This window comes from Chlorocebus sabaeus, chromosome 11, assembly GCF_047675955.1.
Source record: "Chlorocebus sabaeus isolate Y175 chromosome 11, mChlSab1.0.hap1, whole genome shotgun sequence".
Classification (NCBI taxonomy): Eukaryota; Metazoa; Chordata; class Mammalia; order Primates; family Cercopithecidae; genus Chlorocebus; species Chlorocebus sabaeus.
In genome coordinates this window covers 115,254,310-115,272,826 of record NC_132914.1, presented here as the reverse complement: position 1 = coordinate 115,272,826, position 18,517 = coordinate 115,254,310, and the positions used below count along the sequence as shown (strand labels likewise).

Sequence of the window (18,517 nt, the reverse complement as noted above, 5' to 3'; positions counted from 1 at the left end):
GCAGGAGAATCACTTGAACCCAGGAAGTGGAGGTTGCACTGAGCTGAGATTGTGCTACCATACTCCAGCCTGGGCAACAAGAATGAAACTCTATCTCAAAAAAAATTTTTTTTTTGTATAGGATTACATACCTAATGATAAAACTTAAGCCATATGGTCGGGCGCAGTGGCTCGCGCCTGTAATCCCAGCACTTTGGGAGGCCAAGGTAGGTGGATCACAAGGTCAAGACCATCCTGGCCAACATGGTGAAACCCTGTCTCTACTAAAAATACAAAAATTAGCTGGGCGTGGTGGCATGTGCCTGTAGTCCCAGCTACTCGGGAAGCTGAGGCAGGAGAATTGCTTGAAACCGGAAGGTGGAGGTTGTAGTGAGCCAAAATCGTGCACTGCACTCCAGCCTGGCGACAGACTAATCTGTCTCAAGAAGAAAACAAAAAACAAAAAACAACTTAAGTCATACAAATTTTAGAAAAACACAGGAGCATATCTCTATGACCTGCAGGTAGGCAAAAGTTTCTTAGACAGGACACAGAAGTAATCATCTAATAAAAAAAATATTTATTTATTTATTTATTTTTTGAGCTGGCGTCTTGCTCTTGTTGCCAGGCTGGAGTGCAATGGCGCAATCTCGGCTCACTGCAACCTCCACTTCCTGGGTTCAAGCTATTCTCCTGCCTCAGCCTCCTAAGTAACTGGGATTACAGGTGCCCGCTACCATGCCTGGCTACTTTGTGTACTCTTAGTAGAGATGGGGTTTCACCATGTTGGCCAGGCTGGTGTCGAACTCCTGACCCAGGTGATCCGCCCACCTTGGCCTCCCAAAGGGCTGGGATTACAGGCGTGAGCCACTGCACCTGGCCTATTGATTTTTTTGAGATGGAGTCTCGCTCTGTCACCCAGGCTGGAGTGCAGTGGCATGATCTCGGCTCACTGCAACCTCTGCCTCCTGGGTTCAAGTAATTCTCCTGCCTCAGGCACATGCCACTGTGCCCCACTAATTTTTGTATTTTTAGTAGAGACAGGGTTTTACTATGTTGGTCAGGCTGGTCTTGAACTCCTGACCTCATGATCCACCCGCCTTGGCCTCCCAAAGTGCTGGGATTACAGGCGTGAGCCACCGCGTCTGGTCCCCCCCTTTTTTTTTAAGTAGAGACAGGGTTTAGTCATGTTGCCCAGGCTGGTTTTGAACTCCTGATGACTGCCTCAGTTTCCTGAAGTGCTGAGATTACAGGCATTAGCCAATGTGCCCAGCCTACATTAATTCTTTTACAGACATACATTTTCCCACCAATTCTTTTTTTTCCTCCTCTTTAAGAAGTGGGCTTGGCTGGACGCGGTGGCTCCCACCGGTAATCCCAGCACTTTGGGAGGCTGAGGTGGGTGGGTCACCTGAGGTCAGGAGTTCGAGACCAGTCTGGCTAACATGGCAAAACCCCATCTCTACTAAAAATACAAAAATTAACCAGCTGTGGTGTGGCGGGGTACGCCTGTCATCCCAGCTACTTGGGAGGCTGAGACAGGGAGAATCGTTGAACCTGGGAGGCGGAGGTTGCCGTGAGCCAAGATCATGCCATTGCACTGCAGCCTGCGTGACAGAGCGAGATTCAGTCTCTCAAAAAAAAAAAAAAAAAAAAAATCATTTAGATGATAGATTTTATGTTATGTTAATGTTACCACAATTAAAAATTGTTTTAGGGCCAGGCGTGGTGGCTCACACCTGTAATCCCAGCACTTTGGGAGGCTGAGGCAGGTGGATCACGAGGTCAGGGGTTCAAGACCAGCCTGGCCAACATAGTGAAACCCTGTCTCTACTAAAAATATAAAAATTAGCCGGGCATGGTGGTAGGCGCCTGCAGTCCCAGCTCCTTGGGAGGCTGAGGCAGGAGAATTGCTTGAACCCGGGAGGCAGAGGTTGCAGTAAGCTGAGATTTCACCACTGCACCCCAGCCTCGGCAACAGAGTGAGACTCCGTTTAAAAAAAAAAAAAAAAAAGTTTTAATGCAGAAGAAAACTGTAAAGAGAAAGAATAATGAGAGACACATTTAGAAAACAGAGAATGGAGATACTTCATTGGCTGGGTGCAGTGGCTCAGCTCTATAATCCCAGCACTTTAGGAAACCAAGGCAAGAGGGTTGCTTGAGCCCAGGAATTTGAGACCAGCCTGGGCAACATAGTGAGACCCCCCCTACCACATCACTACAAAAAATAATTAACTGAGGTAGTAATGTGTGCCTGTAGTCCCATCTCTACTAAACAAACAAACAAACAAAAAATACAAAAATTAGCTGTGTGTGGTGGCACGTGCCTGTAGTCCCAGCTACTCCAGAGGCTGAGGCAGGAGAATTGCTTGAACCCAGGAGGTGGAGGTTGCAGTGAACCGAGATTGCGCCACTGCACTCCAGGCTGGGAGACAGAGTGAGACTCTGTCTCCAAAAAAATAAAAATAAAATAAAATAAATAAAAAATACAAATATAAAAAAGTTATCCATGTGTGGTGGCTGTGCCTGTAGTCCCAGCTTCTCTGGGGCTGAAGTGGGAAGAACATTTGGGCCCAGGAGGCAGGTGCAGTGAGCTCTGTTCATACCACTGCACTCCAGCTTGGGTGACAGGGGAAAACCCATCTAAAAGAAAAAAAAAAAAAAAAAAGCTACATGTAGCACCCTGGACAGAGAAGTGTTTGAGCCCCATGGTCCAGATAGGACTGTGGGGTCAGTGGCATATCAAATGACAGGCTCCAAAATCATGCCTTAGGTCTATAAAGATTTTTGTTGACTCTCTTCATACAAGTCAATCCAGTTTATCCTAATTATTTTTATTATTTTCTCAGAGACAGGTCTTGCTCTGTTGCTCAGGCTGGAGTACAGTGGCATGATCATAGTTCACTACAGCCTCCACCTCCTGGGTTCAAGCAATCCTCCCACCTCAGCCTCCTGAGTAGCTAGGACTATAGGCGTGCCACTATGCCTGGCTAATTTTAAAAAATCTGTAGAGACAAGGTTTCACTATGTTGCTCAGGGTGATCTTGAACTCCTGGGCTCAAGTGATCCTCCAGACTCAGCCTCCCAAAGTGCAGAGATTATGGGTGTGAGCTACAGCATCTGGCTAATTAAAAACAAATTATTTTTTGTAGACATGGGGGTCTTGCTGTGTTGCCCCATGGTGGTCTCAAGCTCTTGGCCTCAAGAAGTCTTCCAGCCTAGGCCTCAAAACGCAACCTAGTTTATCTTTACAACATCCCATGCGATAAATATTAGGTCTATTTTGCTGATAGGGAAACTTAGGCTTTAAAAGGACCCTACATTGCTGGGAACCCCCTGCAAAACTCCCAACTCACTGAACATTGTTCTAGGCAGGGTACTTTCTACTGTCCAGAGTGGCCTGAAATGCAAGCGGACATCAGGGCAGCTCCTTACACAGCTTCTGACTCAGGCCTGGCCTGAGCCCCGGCAGTCAAAACAAAGAGGGTGGTGCTTCCCAGGCCAGCTCTGCTCAGGTGAAGGCTGGTGTCTGATCATCCAGTGACACACAGAACATTTAGATGCATGTCCCCTTAGCCCTGGCAGCCTTTGCACATGTGACAAGGTTGCAACTTTGTGGGGCTGGAGTTGCAGTCAGACAGTCAGTCGTGGCTTTACCACGAGCCAGCTGTGTGACTCAGAGGTAACCTCCCAGAGCTGTAGGTTTCTCACTTATAAAACCGGATGTCTGGCCAGGTGCAGTGGCTCACGCCTGTAATCCCAGCACTTTGGGAGGCTGAGGCAGGCGGATCACTTGAGGTCAGGAGTTCAAGACCAATGTGGCCAACATGGTGAAACCCCATCTCTACTAAAAATACAAAAATTAGGCAGGTGTGGTGGCGTAAGCCTGTAATCCCAGCTACTTGGGAGGCAGAGGCAGGAGAATAGCTTAAACCCGGGAGGCAGAAGTTGCAGTGAGCTGGAATCATGCCACTGCACTCCAGCCTGGGGGACAGAGCAAGACTCCATCTCAAAAATAAATAAATAAAACCGGATGGTATGTGGCATTGCACCTTAGATCCAAGGGTTGCAGGGAGGGTCCAGTGAGATTAGAACTATGAGTTGACTTGGCCGATATGTCAGGAAGGCTGGCTTGTGCAATCCACCATGAAGCCATGGAGAATTCCAGGCCCTCTGCTGAAAACTGGCCAGTTATTGGTTTTTTTTTTTTAATTAAAGATATTTATTTATTTATTTATTTAGAGCAGGGTCTCTCTGTGTTGTCCAGGCTGGAGTGCAGTGGCACAATCTCAGCTCACTACAACCTCTGCCTCCCGGGTTCCAGCAACCCTCCTGCCTCAGCCTTTCAAGAAGCTGGGATTATGAGCTGGGATTATGTGTGCCACCACGCCCAACTAATTTTTCATTTTTAGTAGAGATGGAGGTTCACTGTGTTGGCTAGGCTGCTCTCGAACTCCTGACCTCAAGGGATCCGCCCACTTTGGCCTTCCAGAGTGCTGGGATTACAGGAATGAGCCACCTTGCCTGGCCCAGTTACTGATTTTGTTTATAGCTTGTTTATTGCAGGTGAGGATGTAAGGTGTTTGCCAGAAAAGCTGAAGAACTTCAATATCAAAACCAATTAACTCCTTTGTTTACTCAACAAATGTATATTAGAATGGCAACTAGCTGGCAGGTACTGAAGATATAGGAAACAGGTCTGGTAAGTATAGGATCTGCCGCAAGGTCAAACATGAAAAGCAAGAACCAAGCTGGGTGCAGTGGCTCATGCCTGTAATTCCAGCACTCTGGGAGGATCGACTTAACCCTAGGAGGTCGAGGCTGCAATGAGGTATGACTGCACCACTGCACTTCAGCCTGGGTGATATAGGAAGACACTGTCTCAAAAAAAAAAAAAAAAAAAAAAAAAAAAAAAAAATCCTGTCAAGAATCTGATGAACAGGTATTTTATTTTTATTTATTTATTTTTGAGAGTAAGTCTCGCTCTTCTCCCCGAGGCTGGAGTGCAGTGGCGCGATCTCGGCTCACTGCAACCGCCGCCTCCTGGGTTCAAGCCATTCTCCTGCCTCAGCCTCCTGAGTAGCTGGGATTACAGGCGGTTGCCACCACACTCGGCTAATTTTTGTATTTTTAGTAGAGACGGGTTTCACCATGTCGGCCAGGCTAGTCTTGAACTCCTTACCTCAGGTGATCCGCCTGTCTTGGCCTCCCAAAGTGCTGGGATTACAGGCATGAGCCACCGTGCCCAGCCAACGAACAGTTATTTTAAAATATTTGAGCAAAGAATAAAAAAGGGCTGGGTGCAGTGGCTCACACCTGTAATCCCAACACTTTGGCAGGCCAAGGCGGGTGGATCACTTGAGGGCAGGAGCTCGAGACCAGCCTGGGTAACATAGCGAAACGCTGTCTTTACTAAAAATATAAAAATCAGCTGGGCGTGGTGGTGCACACCTGTAGTCCCAGCTACTCAGGAGGCTCAGGTGGGAGGATCACTTGAGCCTGGTAGTTTGAGGCTGCAGCGAGGTATGGTTGTGCCACTGCACTCCAACCTGGGCAACTGGAGTGAGACCCTGTCTCAAAAAAAAAAAAAAAAAAAAAAAAAAGGCCGGGCGCGGTGGCTCAAGCCTGTAATCCCAGCACTTTGGGAGGCCGAGACGGGTGGATCACGAGGTCAGGAGATCGAATTATTTTATTTTATTATTTTAATTTTAATATTTATTTTGAGACGAGTCTCGCTCAGTCGCCCAGGCTGGAGTGCAATGGCGGGATCTCGGCTCACTGCAACCTCTGCCTGTCGGGTTCAAGAGATTCTCATGCCTCAGCCTACCCAGTAGCTGGGATTGCAGGCGCCAGCCATCATGCCCAGCTAATTTTTGTATTTTTAGTAAAGACCGGGTTTCACCGTCTTGGCTAGGCTGGTCTCGAACTCCTGACCTCGTGATTCGCCCACCTGGGCCTCCCAAAGTGCTGGGATTACAGGCGTGAGCCACCATGCTCGGCCATGTTATTATTATTTTAAACAGTAAGTTTCTCCTAGGGCTGTTTTATGGATGGCTCTTCCTGAGGATATCAAAGCCGCATTTTCCCCAGGACAGAATGGGATGAGGGCATGGCAGGGAAGAGAAGAGCTTAGCCTGGGAATCTGACTGGGTAGGGGATGGGAGAACGAAAAGGGGAAAAGCAAAAACAAAACTCTAGAGAAACAGGTCCTGGGGACTCCTTGGCGCTCGCTCTCACTGTGTGGTCCCAGCCAGTTCACTGGGGAACCGGAGTCTCGTGGCTGCTTTGGCTGAAGGTCAGGGGATCATCTTTCTCCGGCTCCCTTTTGCAAAGGGTAGGGAAAGGAAGCGATGGCGGCCTTGGCGCCCGCCCCGCGCCCAGGGACACAGACGGGAATCCCTCGAGACCCTCAGCGGGGACTGCCGGGGGGGTCCTGCGTTCTGCAGCTTGGCAACCGCCTCCTCCGTGTTCTGCAGCTCGGGGCAGCGGCGGGGGGTGCGTCCTGCGGCAGCTGCAGGGCTCCGTCCCGCCCGCTGTCCCCGCGACTCCGTACTGCTGTCGCGGGCGGAGTGGACTCGGGGAGGGCCCAGCCTCCGTGCTCCGCCCCTGGCCCGGCAGGACCCGGCTCGGCGCGCCCTCGGCAGAAAGCCCTCCTCCCCGGCCAAGGTAGAGGAAGTTGGGCTCCCGCCTGGCTGGGAGGCGGGAGGGAGCCCGCTCCTGTTGTTTTCCGCCGGCGGGAGTGGGCAGGCAGGCGCAGGGGGCGGGGTGCGCCCTCCCTCCGCGGCCAGGGCGCTCGGGAGCCGGGACCCGAGCCTGCAGCCGAGCGCCGCTCCCGGCCCCGGACACCCGGCTCAGCCAAGCATCCTTCCTGGGGGCCGAGAAAGTGGGGCTACTCTGCCGTTCCGAGGACCTGAGAGGAGCCCTTGGTCCCCCGGGCCCCGGTGCCCTGGGGCGCACACGTCCAGCCCAGCCTGAGCCTGCATTTCCTGAGCCGGGATCTGGGGCGAGATGGCCGCAGGCGGCGGTGCGCCCGAGCCCCGCGTCCTCGTCTGCCTCGGGGCGCTCCTGGCCGGCTGGGTCGCCGTAGGTAAGGGGCTGCGATCTGGAGGGAAAAGTTGAGTTTTCCCAGTCAGCGGTGGGGAGGGGACAGCGAGGGACCAAATTCCCTCCGACTCCGCTTGGATCCGTGGTGGCCGCAGCCTAGAAGCCGCCTTGGTTTCCGCTTGCAGCTCGGCGGTCTTTGCAGGAAGGAATTTTCCCGGGCGCCCGGTGCGGGGCGAGATACCCCTGGCCTCCTGGGGTGGGCAGCCGGTGAGGCTGCAGAGGACCCGAGCCGAGGTGCAGGAGAAAATAAAGAGGCACGTGTGCCGGGAAAGTGATTTTTTTTTTTTTTTAAGCGTCGGATGTAAATTCGCTTTCTGGTTTTATTAATACCTGATACGCTGGTGCTCAAACTCGAGACTCCCACTTTATTTTTCTCCTCCCTCTGCCCAAGGTTGAACTCGCCTTACACCTGTAACCGGTGGACTTCCCTACACACCTTTGCAAGTCTTCCTGTGCTGACCAGCGCCTTCAAAGCGGGGTCTTCCGCCTTTACTTTTGGAAAAGCTTTTTATTTTGAAATACTTACAAAAGACTTCCCCTCACACTTGACATGATTGACAAAAGGTCTGAAATGCTTCATCTATGGTCTGCTTTGCTACGAAAAAAGAATTGGGGGGTGCTTACAAAAATATGTAGAATGTAAAAAGATTGAAATACACATATATATATGAATTTAATTCACCAGCATGCCTACTGTGCGTGCCTACTGTGCGCTGGGAGTGTGACAAGCTGGGAGGTAGCTGGGGTGCAGGGAGAGGAGGTGGAGCCAGGAGGTGGTGAAGTTTGCCAGGATGCAGGCAGAGCCCTACTTTTTGTGTTCCCGGGTCTGCTCTACCCAACTGGTCTCCTCTTGCACGTTTCTGGAGATGGGTTGTAAATTATGATGGAGCTTCCTAGCAGCAAGTACCAAAAGTTCCTAATTGTTAGGCTCCTACAATTTTATTTTGCTTTTTTTTTTTTTTTTAAACCAACCGTTTAAAAACAATAACATCTCTAGGTTTCCAGTTTATCTGGAAAAATCTGAAGGTCTGGCAACACGGGGCCTGCTTTCCCAGTTGGAACTGGGCAGTGGTCATCCTTTTATCTAGGGCACGTGAGCCCAAATTTGTTCCACCTCTCCCTGTTGTAATATTTGCCCCCCTACCTTCAGTCATGGGTGTTACCTGCTGGCCCTCCAGGCATTTGGCTGAGTAATCACTGTGCTGGGGTGTGTGTGGCAGGGGAGAAGGACAGTTCCCAGTTGGTCGTCTCTGAAAGGTGGTCGTCAAGTATTCCCATCTCCCCAGCTGTTGGCACTGTTTCCTGCAAGATGAACACCAGGAACCTGGGAAGACAGAAGAACCCTGGGATGAAGTCATCCTGCTGGAATGACCTGGCATTCAGGCTGACTGCCGCCCGCCCCATAGGGAACCTATCTCCACTGCTATGGCCAGCTATTTTTTTCGAGCCAGGCTCTCGCTCTGTTGCCCAGGCTGGAGTGCAGTGGCGCAATCACTGCACTGATCCTCCCACCTCAGCCTACAAGTAGCTGGGACTACAGGCATGCGCCACCACGCCTAGCTAATTTCTAAAATTTTTTTGTAGAGATAGGGTCTCTACAATCGCTTGAGCCCAGGCTGGTCTTAAGCTCCTGGACTCAGGCGATTCTCCTGTCTCGGCCTCCCAAAGTGTTAGGATTACGGATGTGAGCCACTGTGTTGGGCCTTTGCCCAGCTATTTTGATGCCCAGACCTGCTTCACCTTTGTGTATGGTGCCAGAGCACTTCCTGAGCTTGGTGTATTTTTGTTGTGTGTTTGTTTTTTAAGTTGGGAGTTGTTTGGGGGGGGGGCGGATATTGTCTTTCTCCTGACATTCAATGCCAGACAACTTATATGCATCCACTAGCTACCTTGGATTGTAAATCCTAGGTTATTCTTGGGAAAAGTTGCTTAAAAAAATAAATAAATGTTTGGGTATAACTCTTACTCTGTGAATAATAATACATGGGCAGCATCAGGGAGTTTATATTACTCCCTCTTCTGTTCCCTATTATGCATTTAAGGTTAGGGGCAAGAAGGACCCTCTGGATACCATATGAATGATCTCTAAAATTGTTACTATATTTTATCATTGCATCCTGTCTGGAGACCAGAGTAAAGTGACCTGAGTGACAATCCCACATCTCCCAGTGATTTGCTTGGGACTTTAAGTGAATAATTTTATCTTCCTAAATCTCAATTTTCCCAGTAGTAAAGTGAGGAGGTATAGGATTGCCAGGCAAGAACTACCCCTTCCATATCTATGTCAGACATCACTAATCGATGACTGTGTTCTTTTCCACTGAGCCAGGACTCAAACTCATCTTCAACCCAGCCCATAGGGCAGTCACAGATCTGGACTAGATGATCTCCAAAGGCACCTTCAGATACAGTGGTTTAAAAAAGAATGGAGTAAGCCAAGCCAGGAGAAGTGAAATGCCTTCAAATGGTTTCTTTTGTGATCATGTGATTCTATGCGTTGGAGGAGAAGATAATGTTAGCTGAAGTTCCAATACTAAAGTTTCACCAGGGCTTTTTTCCAAGCCACTGTTCCTGTAGTTCCTTGCCAAGGAGTTAGGCAAGGGGCAGGTCTGCAGGTCGCATGTTGCATCTGTAACTCTAAAGTTCATCTTCCTTTCTATCGTGGGGGTTGCCACTGGAGAATTTGGATTCTCAGTCCTAATAATTTAAAAAGAATTCTTGGCCGGGCGCGGTGACTCCTGCCTATAATCCCAGCACTTTGGGAGGCCGAAGCAGGCAGATTACCTGAGGTCAGGAGTTCAAGACCGGCCTGGCCAACATGGTGAAACCCATCTCTACTAATTCAAAAAATTAGTGGGGCATGATGGCGGGTGCCTGTAATCCCAGCTACTCAGGAGACTGAGGCGGGTGAATTGCTTGAACCCAAAAGACAGAGGTTGCAGTAAGCCAAGATTGAGCCATTGCACTCCAGCCTGGGCAACAGAGTGAGACTTCATCTCAAAAAATAAATGAAGACATAAGAAGAATTCTTACCTGCTCTTTTTTTTTTTTTTTTTTTTTGAGACAGAGTCTTGTTCTGTTACCCAGGCTGGAGTGCAGTGGGGTGATCTTGGCTCACTACAACCTCTGCCTCCCCGGTACAAGTGATTCTCCTGCCTCAGCCTCCCGAGTAGGTGGGATTACAGGCATGTGCCACCACGCCTGGCTAATTTTTTGTATTTTTAGTAGAAACTGGGTTTCACCATGTTAGCCAGGCTGGTCTCGAGCTCCTGACCTCAGGTGATCTGCCACCTCAGCCTCCCAAAGTGCTGGGATTATAGGCGGGAGCCACCGCACTCGGCCATTCAGCTAATATTTGTGTTTTTAGTAGCGACGAGGTTTCACCATGTTGGCCAGGCCGGTCTCGAACTCCTGACCTCAAATGATCCACCTGCCTCGGCCTCCCAAAGCGCTGGGATTACAGGTGTGAGCCATTGCCCCCGGCCCTCACCTGCTTTTTAAAGTGATTGTTCAGAAGCATTTCTTGCTGTTTCGGAATCTCTATCATTAGATGACATTCTCCACCTTTCAGCAAGTGGCTTAGTTTTTAAAATTTGGTTTTTTTCCTCCATCCTGACTTGGCTCAAAAGTCTTTTGGGAATGGTGTGGCCAAAATGGTGAGAGAATCAGAACTTCTTGGGGTCCAGGCTGGCTTCAGATCTCTCAAAGGGAGCCCTTCTAACCAGACAAGAGGCCAAATACAGATAATGATTACTCTTTCACTTAAACGGGAAGGATTGCCAGGGGCAGTGACAGTTTATTTTTTCTATAACAGCTGTATTCAGATACAATTTACATGCCACAAAATTCACCCTTTTAAAGTGTACGACTCAGGAGATTTTAGTGTATTCCAAGGTTACATGGCCATCACCACTAATTCATCATTTTTATCACCCCAACAGGTTCTGCCCATCTTCCTATTCCTGCAGCCTCTTTGTATTTGGGTCTTGATTGTGGAGGGGGCTGGACAACTGTGAAACTTCTCAGCAAAATGGGTTGTATTTGCTTCTTGTTACCTAGTGACAGTCTAATGCCCGTTAGCACTTGTCAGTCTTTTTTATGAGACAGGGTCGGCTGGATGCGGTGGCTCACGCCTGTAATCCCAGCACTTTGGGAGCCCGAAGTTGGTCCGAGTGGAATGCTTGAGTTCAGGAGTTCAAGACCAGCCTGGGCAACATAGTGAGACCCCCCCCCCCCCGCCCCCCGCCCCATCTCTAAAAAAGAAAAAAAAAATTATTTACATTAAACAAACAAAAAAAGAGATAGGGTATCTCTCTGTCACAATCGTGGCTCACTGCAGCTTCAGTCTCCTGGATTCAAGTGATCCTCCCACCTCAGCCTCCCAAAGCCCTGAGCTTATAGGCCTGAGCCACCACACCCGGACACCTGTCACTCTTGAGTGGTCATCAGAATCACCTGGAGGGCTTGTTAAACCACAGATGCTGGACTAGGTGTAGTGGATCACTCCTGTAATCCCAGCGCTTTGGGAGGCTGAGGTGGGAGGATTGCTTGAAGTCAGGAGTTCAAGACTGTCCAGGACAACAGAGTGAGACCCACCCCACCCCCCATCTCTTTAAAAAAAAAAAAAAATTGCTGATTTGTTCAAAATAAACAAGTAAATAGAACAAAAAGGGCTGCTGCTCTCCCACAGTTTCTGATTTGGGTGTTTTGGGGTGAGGTTTGATAATTTGTGTTTCTAACACTCTGCGGCCGCTGATCTGGGCTTTTGAACATGTTCCGTTTGCCTGGGAACCCATCCTCACCTTTCCTTGGCTGATTCTACTTGTCCATCAGATCTCAGTTTGGCTTCCTGGGGAAAGTGGTTCCTGACATTTGCCCTAGTTGGACTTAGGAGCCCTTTCTCTGAGGCCTTATCTTGGTATTTATCACACTGCATTGTAATTGCCAGTTTATTGTCTCTTTTTTTCACTAGACTGTGAACTCTTGGAGGTTTCTGTGTGTTGTGTCCACCATGGGGTTCCCAGTGCCTTGCCCAGTGTGGGCACACAGTCCCTACTGCCAGCCCATTTTTGCGTGGAGCTTCTGAGAGAACTTGAACTCTAGGGCCGTTTGAGATGGGGGGAGAGGGAGAGGCAGAGAGAGCAGCAGGACAGTGGAAGCAAAGCCAAAGCCCTCTTCTTTCTACCCCTTCTGGGTTTCTAGGCAAATAAAGCCACTTGGGTTCTCTATGAATTATTTATCACCACAGGCCGGGCGCGGTGGCTCAAGCCTGTAATCCCAGCACTTTGGGAGGCCGAGACGGGCGGATCACGAGGTCAGGAGATCGAGACCATCCTGGCTAACACGGTGAAACCCCGTCTCTACTAAAAAAATACAAAAGACTAGCCGGGTGAGGTGGCGGCGACTGTAGTCCCAGCTGCTTGGGAGGCTGAGGCAGGAGAATGGCGTGAACCCGGGAGGCGGAGCTTGCAGTGAGCTGAGATCCGGCCACTGCATTCCAGCCTGAGTGGCAGAGCGAGACTCCGTCTCAAAAAAAAAAAAAAAAAGAAACAATCCCTAAAATGACACTAGTGCTTATTACCCACAGGCCTGGGTGGTTGGTTTGGTGGCTCTGCTGATCCGCCTGGGGATCGATGATTAGCTGAAGGCTGATCTAGAATGGGCCAAGCTGGAGCCAGTGAGACAACTTGGGTCTGTACCATGTAGTTTATTTATTTATTTATTTATTTGAGACAGAGTTTCGCTCTTGTCACCCAGGCTGGAGTGCAGTGGCACAATACCGGCTCACTGCAACCTCTGCCTCCTGGGTTCAAGTGATTCCCCTGCCTCAGCCTTCTGAGTAGCTGGGATTACAGGTACCTGCCACCACACCCAGCTAAGTTTTTGTTATTTTTAGTAGAGACAAGGTTTCACCATGTTGGCCAGGCTGGTCTCAAACTCCTGAGCTCAGGTGATCCGCCTGCCTCAGCCTCCCAAAGTGCTGGGATTACAGGCATGGAGCCCAGCCTTTTGTTGTTGTTTTTTTCTTGTTTTTGAGACAGTCTTGCCCTGTCAACCAGACTGCAGTGCAGTGGACAATCTTGGCTCACTGTAGTCTCTGCCTCCTGGGTTCAAGTGATTCTCGTGCCTCAGCCTCCTGAGTAGCTGGGACTACAGGTGTGCGCCACCATGCCTGGCTAAATTTTGCATTTTTAGCAGAGACGAGGTTTCACCATGTTGACCAGGCTAGTCTCAAACTCTTAGCCATCTCCCTCGGCTTCCCAGAGTGCTGGAATTACAGGCATGAGCCACTGCTCCCGGCCTCATTGTAGTTTTGATTTGCATTTCTCTAGTGATTATAGACAAGCACTTTAAAGCCTCTGTTTGTGTCACATTCCCCAACATCCCATTGGCCAAAACAGGTCTCATGGCTGAGTCCTCACTAAGAATGGGATGGCCCCCCGGTGATGTGGGGCATGGATGGTAAGGGGCATGGATGATGGGCAGGCTGGCTGGGCAACTGGGGCTATGTTTGTTACCTACTACAAGTTCATTATTGTCAGTGACTGGCCAAGAGTCTCAACATACCAGAGGTTCTGTATGTGTTTTTTGTTTGTTTGTTTTTGTTTTGAAACAGAGTCTCGCTTTGTCACCCAGCCTGGAGTGCAGTGGCACAATCTCGGCTCACTGCAACCTCCGCCTCCCAGGTTGAAACAATTCTCCCACCATAGCTTCCTGAGTAGCTGGGATTACAATCATGCACCACCACACCTGGCTGATTTTTGTATTTTTAGTAGAAACGGGGTTTTGCCATGTTGGCCAGGCTGGTCTGGAACTCCTGACCTCAGGAGATCTGCCTGTCTTGGACTCCCAAAGTACTGGGATTACAGGTGTGAGGTGCTATGCCCAGCTGCTCTGTATGTGTTACTGCATCTTAAGAACACATATGGTCAGGTGCGGTGGCTCATGCCTGTAATCCCAGCACTTTGGGAGGCCGAGGCGGGCGGATCAAGCAATTCTCCTGCCTCAGACTCCCAAATAGCTGGGACTACAGGTGCACGCCACCACACCCAGCTAATTTTTTGTTTTTGAGACAGAGTTTCCCTCTTGTTGCCCAGGCTAGAGTGCAATGGCGCGATCTCAGCTCACCACAACCTCCACCTCACAGTTTCAAGTGATTTTCCTGCCTCAGCCTCCCTAGTAGCTGGGATTACAGGCATGTGCCACCATGCCCAGCTAATTTTGTATTTTGAGTAGAGGCAGGGTTTCTCCATGTTGGTCAGGCTGGTCTCGAACTCCCGACCTCAGGTGAAACACCCGCCTCAGCCTCCCAAAGTGCTGGGATTACAGGCGTGAGGCACCGCGTCCAGCCACAATTTTTTGTATTTTTAATAGAGATGGGGTTTCACCATGTTGGCCAGGATGGTCTCAATGTCTTGACCTTGTGATCTGCCTGCCTTGGTCTCCCCAAGTGCTGGGGGCATGAGCCTGACCTTTCCTGAGGTCAAGAGTTCCAGACCAGCCTGGCCAACATGGTGGTGAAACCCTGTCTCTACTAAAAATACAAAAATTAGCCGGGCGTGGTGGTGCGTGCCTATAATCCTAGCTACTTGGGAGGCTACCCGAGAGGCGGAGGTTTCAGTCAGCTGAGATCGTGCTATTGCACTCCAGCCTGGGCGACAAAGTGGGATTCCATCTCAAAAAAAAAAAAAAAAAAGAACATATACCTGATTAAAAAAAAAAAAAAATCCTAATACAGGAGGACTGTCCAAAAAGGGACATTGTTTAGAATTTAAGAAGGGTAGTAACAGCTTGATCTTGCCTTGTACAGGATTGGAGCCTGTTGTCATTGGAGAAGTTCATGAGAATGTTACTCTGCACTGTGGCAACATCTCGGGACCGAGGGGCCTGGTGACCTGGTACCGGAACGACTCGGAGCCTGTCTTCCTTCTCTCGTCCAACTCTAGCCTCCCGCCAGCTGAGCCTCGCTTCTCTCTAGTGGATGCCAGTTCCCTGCACATCAAATCGCTGGGCCTGGGAGATGAGGGGAATTACACCTGCCAGGAGATCCTGAATGTGACTCAGTGGTTCCAAGTGTGGCTGCAGGTGGCCAGTAAGTGGGGCTGGCAGGGACCGGGGCTGGAGAGGTGCTCAGAGCCTTGGAAAGGAGGAGACCATGGTCACGAATGTGGGTTTTGGGTTCCGATGGCCTGGAATTCTTTCTGGGCCCTGCCACTTGCAAGCTGAGGGACCTCTCACACCTCTATTTCCTCACCTGTAAAATGGGGATAAAAATAATGCCTGTGGCTGGGCGCAGTGGCTCATGCCTATAATCCCAGCACTTTGGGAGGCCAAGGCGGGCAGTCATCACTTGAGGTCAGGAGTTCGAGACCAGCCTGGCCAACATGGTGAAACCCCATCTCTGTTAAAAATACAAAAAATGCCTGCCGGGTGCAGTGGCTCATGCCTGTAATCCCAGCACTTTGGGAGGCCGAGGCAGGTGGATCACAAGGTCAAGACATGGAAACCATCCTGGCCAAGATGGTGAAACCCCGTCCCTATTAAAAATACGAAAAATGGCCGGGCGCGGTGGCTCAAGCCTGTAATCCCAGCACTTTGGGAGGCCGAGACGGGCGGATCACGAGGTCAGGAGATCGAGACCATCCTGGCTGACACGGTGAAACCCCGTCTCTACTAAAAAATACAAAAAACTAGCCGGGCGAGGTGGCCGGCGCCTGTAGTCCCAGCTACTCGGGAGGCTGAGGCAGGAGAATGGCGTGAACCCGGGAGGCGGAGCTTGCAGTGAGCTGAGATCTGGCCACTGCACTCCAGCCTGGGCCACAGAGCAAGACTCCGTCTCAAAAAAAAAAAAAAAAAAAAAAAAAAAAAATACGAAAAATTAGCTGGGCGTGATGGCATGCACCTGTAGTCCCAGCTACTTGGGAGTCTGAGGCAGGAGAATCACTAGAACCCGGGAGGCGGAGGTTGCAGTGAGCCGAGGTTACAGTGAGCTGAGATTGCACCACTGTACTCCAGCCTGGCAACAAAACGAGACTCGTCTCAAAACAAAAGAAAACCGCGGGCACGGTGGCTCACGCATGTAATCCCAGCACTTTGGGAGGCTGAGGTGGGCGGATCATGAGGTCAGGAGATCGAGACCATCTTGGCTAACACGGTGAAACCCCATCTCTACTAACAATACAAAAAATTAGCCAGGCGTGGTGTCCGGCGCCTATAATCCCAGCTACTTGGGAGGCTGAGGCAGGAGAATGGAGTGAACCTGGGAGGTGAAACTTGCAGTGAGCCAAGATTGCACCACTGTACTCCAGCCTGGGCGAAAGAGCGAGACTCCGTCTCCAAAAAAAAAAAAAAAAAGATCAGCCGGGCATGGTGGCACATGCCTGTAATCCCTGCTACTTGGGAGGCTGAGGCAGGAGAATCGCTTGAACCTGGGAGGCAGAAGTTGCAGTGAGCCAAGATCATGCCACCACACTCCAGCTTGGGCAACAGAGCGAGACTCTGTCTCAAAAAAATAAAAATAAAAAAATATAAAAAATTCTTACTTCTTAGAATTGCTGTGAATAATAGATACCAGTTTATAAAGTGCTTTAGGCCAGGCATGGTGGCTCATGCCTGTAATCCCAGCATTTTGGGAGGCTGAGCGGGCAGATCACCTGAGGCCAGGAGTTTGAGACCAGCCTGGCCAACATGGTGAAACCCCATCTCTACTAAAAATACAAAAATTAGCCAGGCATGGTGGTGGGTGCCTCTAATACCAGCTACTCGGGAGGCTGAGGCAAGAGAATCACTTAAACCCGGGTGGTGGAGGTTGCGGAGATCTGAGATCATGCCACTGCACTCCAGCCTGGGCAACAAAACTAGACTCTCAGAAAAAAAGAAAAACAAATAAAGTGCTTTAAAAGGCTCCTGGCATATTAATAAGCTTTTATTTTTAGCTTGTTGTTAATATCATCTTTGCTATTAATATCATTTTATTATGTAACAAAGTTACAGTATATCATAATCAAAGCCAGGTGCAGTGGTGTGGGACTGTAGTCCTGGCTACTCAGGATTGCTTGAGTCCCAGAGCTCCAGGCTGCAATGTACCATAATTGCACCTATGAATAGCTACTGCACTTCAGCCTGGGCAACACAGGGAGACCCTGCCTCTAAAAAAAACATACAGAGTCAAGTCAGACTGCCTGAATCCCAATGCAAAGGCTGTCACTGAGTTCTGTGTCACCTTGAGTGAGTAGCTTCATATCTCTGACCTCCAGTTTTCCTCATTTCTTAATGGGGAGTAATACATTGCCTGCTTTGTCAGGTGTAGTGAGCACTCTTATTTATTTTTATTTTATTTTATTATTATTATTTTTTGAGACGTAGTCTCACTCTGTTGCCCAGGCTGGAGTGCAGCTGGATGCAATCTCGGCTCACCACAACCTCTGCCTCCCGGGTTCAAGCAATTCGCCTGCCTCAGCCTCCCAAGTAGCTGGGATTACAGGCGCCCGCCACCTTGCTCAGCTAATTTTTGTGTTTTTGATAGAGATGGGGTTTCACCATGTCGGTCAGGCTGATCTCGAACTCCTGACCTCGTGATGTGCACACTTCGGCCTCCCGAATACTGAAATTACAAGCGTGAGCCACCAAGTCCGGCTATAGCGAGCACTCTTATACTGCGGTGCTAAGTACAGGGCTTGGCACGAGCCACCCTATTGCACTTTCCTAAAACAGTCTATCATATCTGCTGATATACATGTATGAATTTACAGCAGGCCGGGTGTTGTGGCTCATGCCTGTAATCCCAGCACTTTGGGAGGCTGAGGCGGGAGAATCACTTGAGCCAAGAGTTTGGGACCAGCTTGGTTAACATAGTGAGACTCCACATTACAAAAAATTATTAAAAAAAGAATTTAGAGTGGGAGGTTGTAAACTACAGCCTGCTGTTGTATGGCCTGCAGATTATGAATTTTTTTTTTTTTTTTGAGATGGAGTCTCACTCTGTCACCCAGGCTGGAGTACAGTGGCACGATCTTGGCTCACTATAAGCTCCGCCTCCCAGGTTCACGCCATTCTCCTGCCTCAGCCTCCCGAGTAGCTGGGACTGCAGGTGCCTGCCACCACGCCCAGCTGATTTTTTTTTTTTTTTTTGTATTTTTAGTAGAGATGGGGTTTCATTGTGTCAGCCAGGATGGTCTCAATCTCCTGACCTTGTGATCTGCCTGCCTCGGGCTCCCAAAGTGCTGAGATTACAGGCGTGAGCCACCATGCCCAGCCAATTGTGAATATTTTTTATATTTTTAAATGATTGAAAAAAAAAAGGATATTTGTGACATGAAAATCATATGAAGCCAGGTGCAGTGGGTCACGTCTGTAATCCCAGCACTTTGGGAGGCTGAGGCGGATGGATGACTTGAGCCCAGGAGTTTGAGACCAGCCCTGGCAACATAGCGAG

The 18,517-nt window shown here is 49.6% G+C and overlaps 1 protein-coding gene across 2 annotated transcripts in view; it reads left to right on the top strand.

The window, feature by feature from the left end:
• The first annotated feature begins 5,949 nt into the window (after window positions 1–5,949).
• VSIG10 (V-set and immunoglobulin domain containing 10) overlaps window positions 5,950–18,517 on the top strand; it is a 48,771-nt gene continuing 36,203 nt past the window's right edge. Inside the window, exons 1-2 of one of the 2 annotated variants that reach the window (XR_012094601.1) lie at window positions 5,950–7,066; window positions 14,894–15,175. Coding sequence is in view for 1 of the 2 variants with exons in the window: in XM_037996464.2 (XP_037852392.2) it covers window positions 6,988–7,066; window positions 14,894–15,175 (361 nt within the window). In the remaining variant the exon portion in view is untranslated. The remainder of the gene's footprint in view (window positions 7,067–14,893; window positions 15,176–18,517) is intronic. The other variant, XM_037996464.2, reaches the window with a different exon arrangement.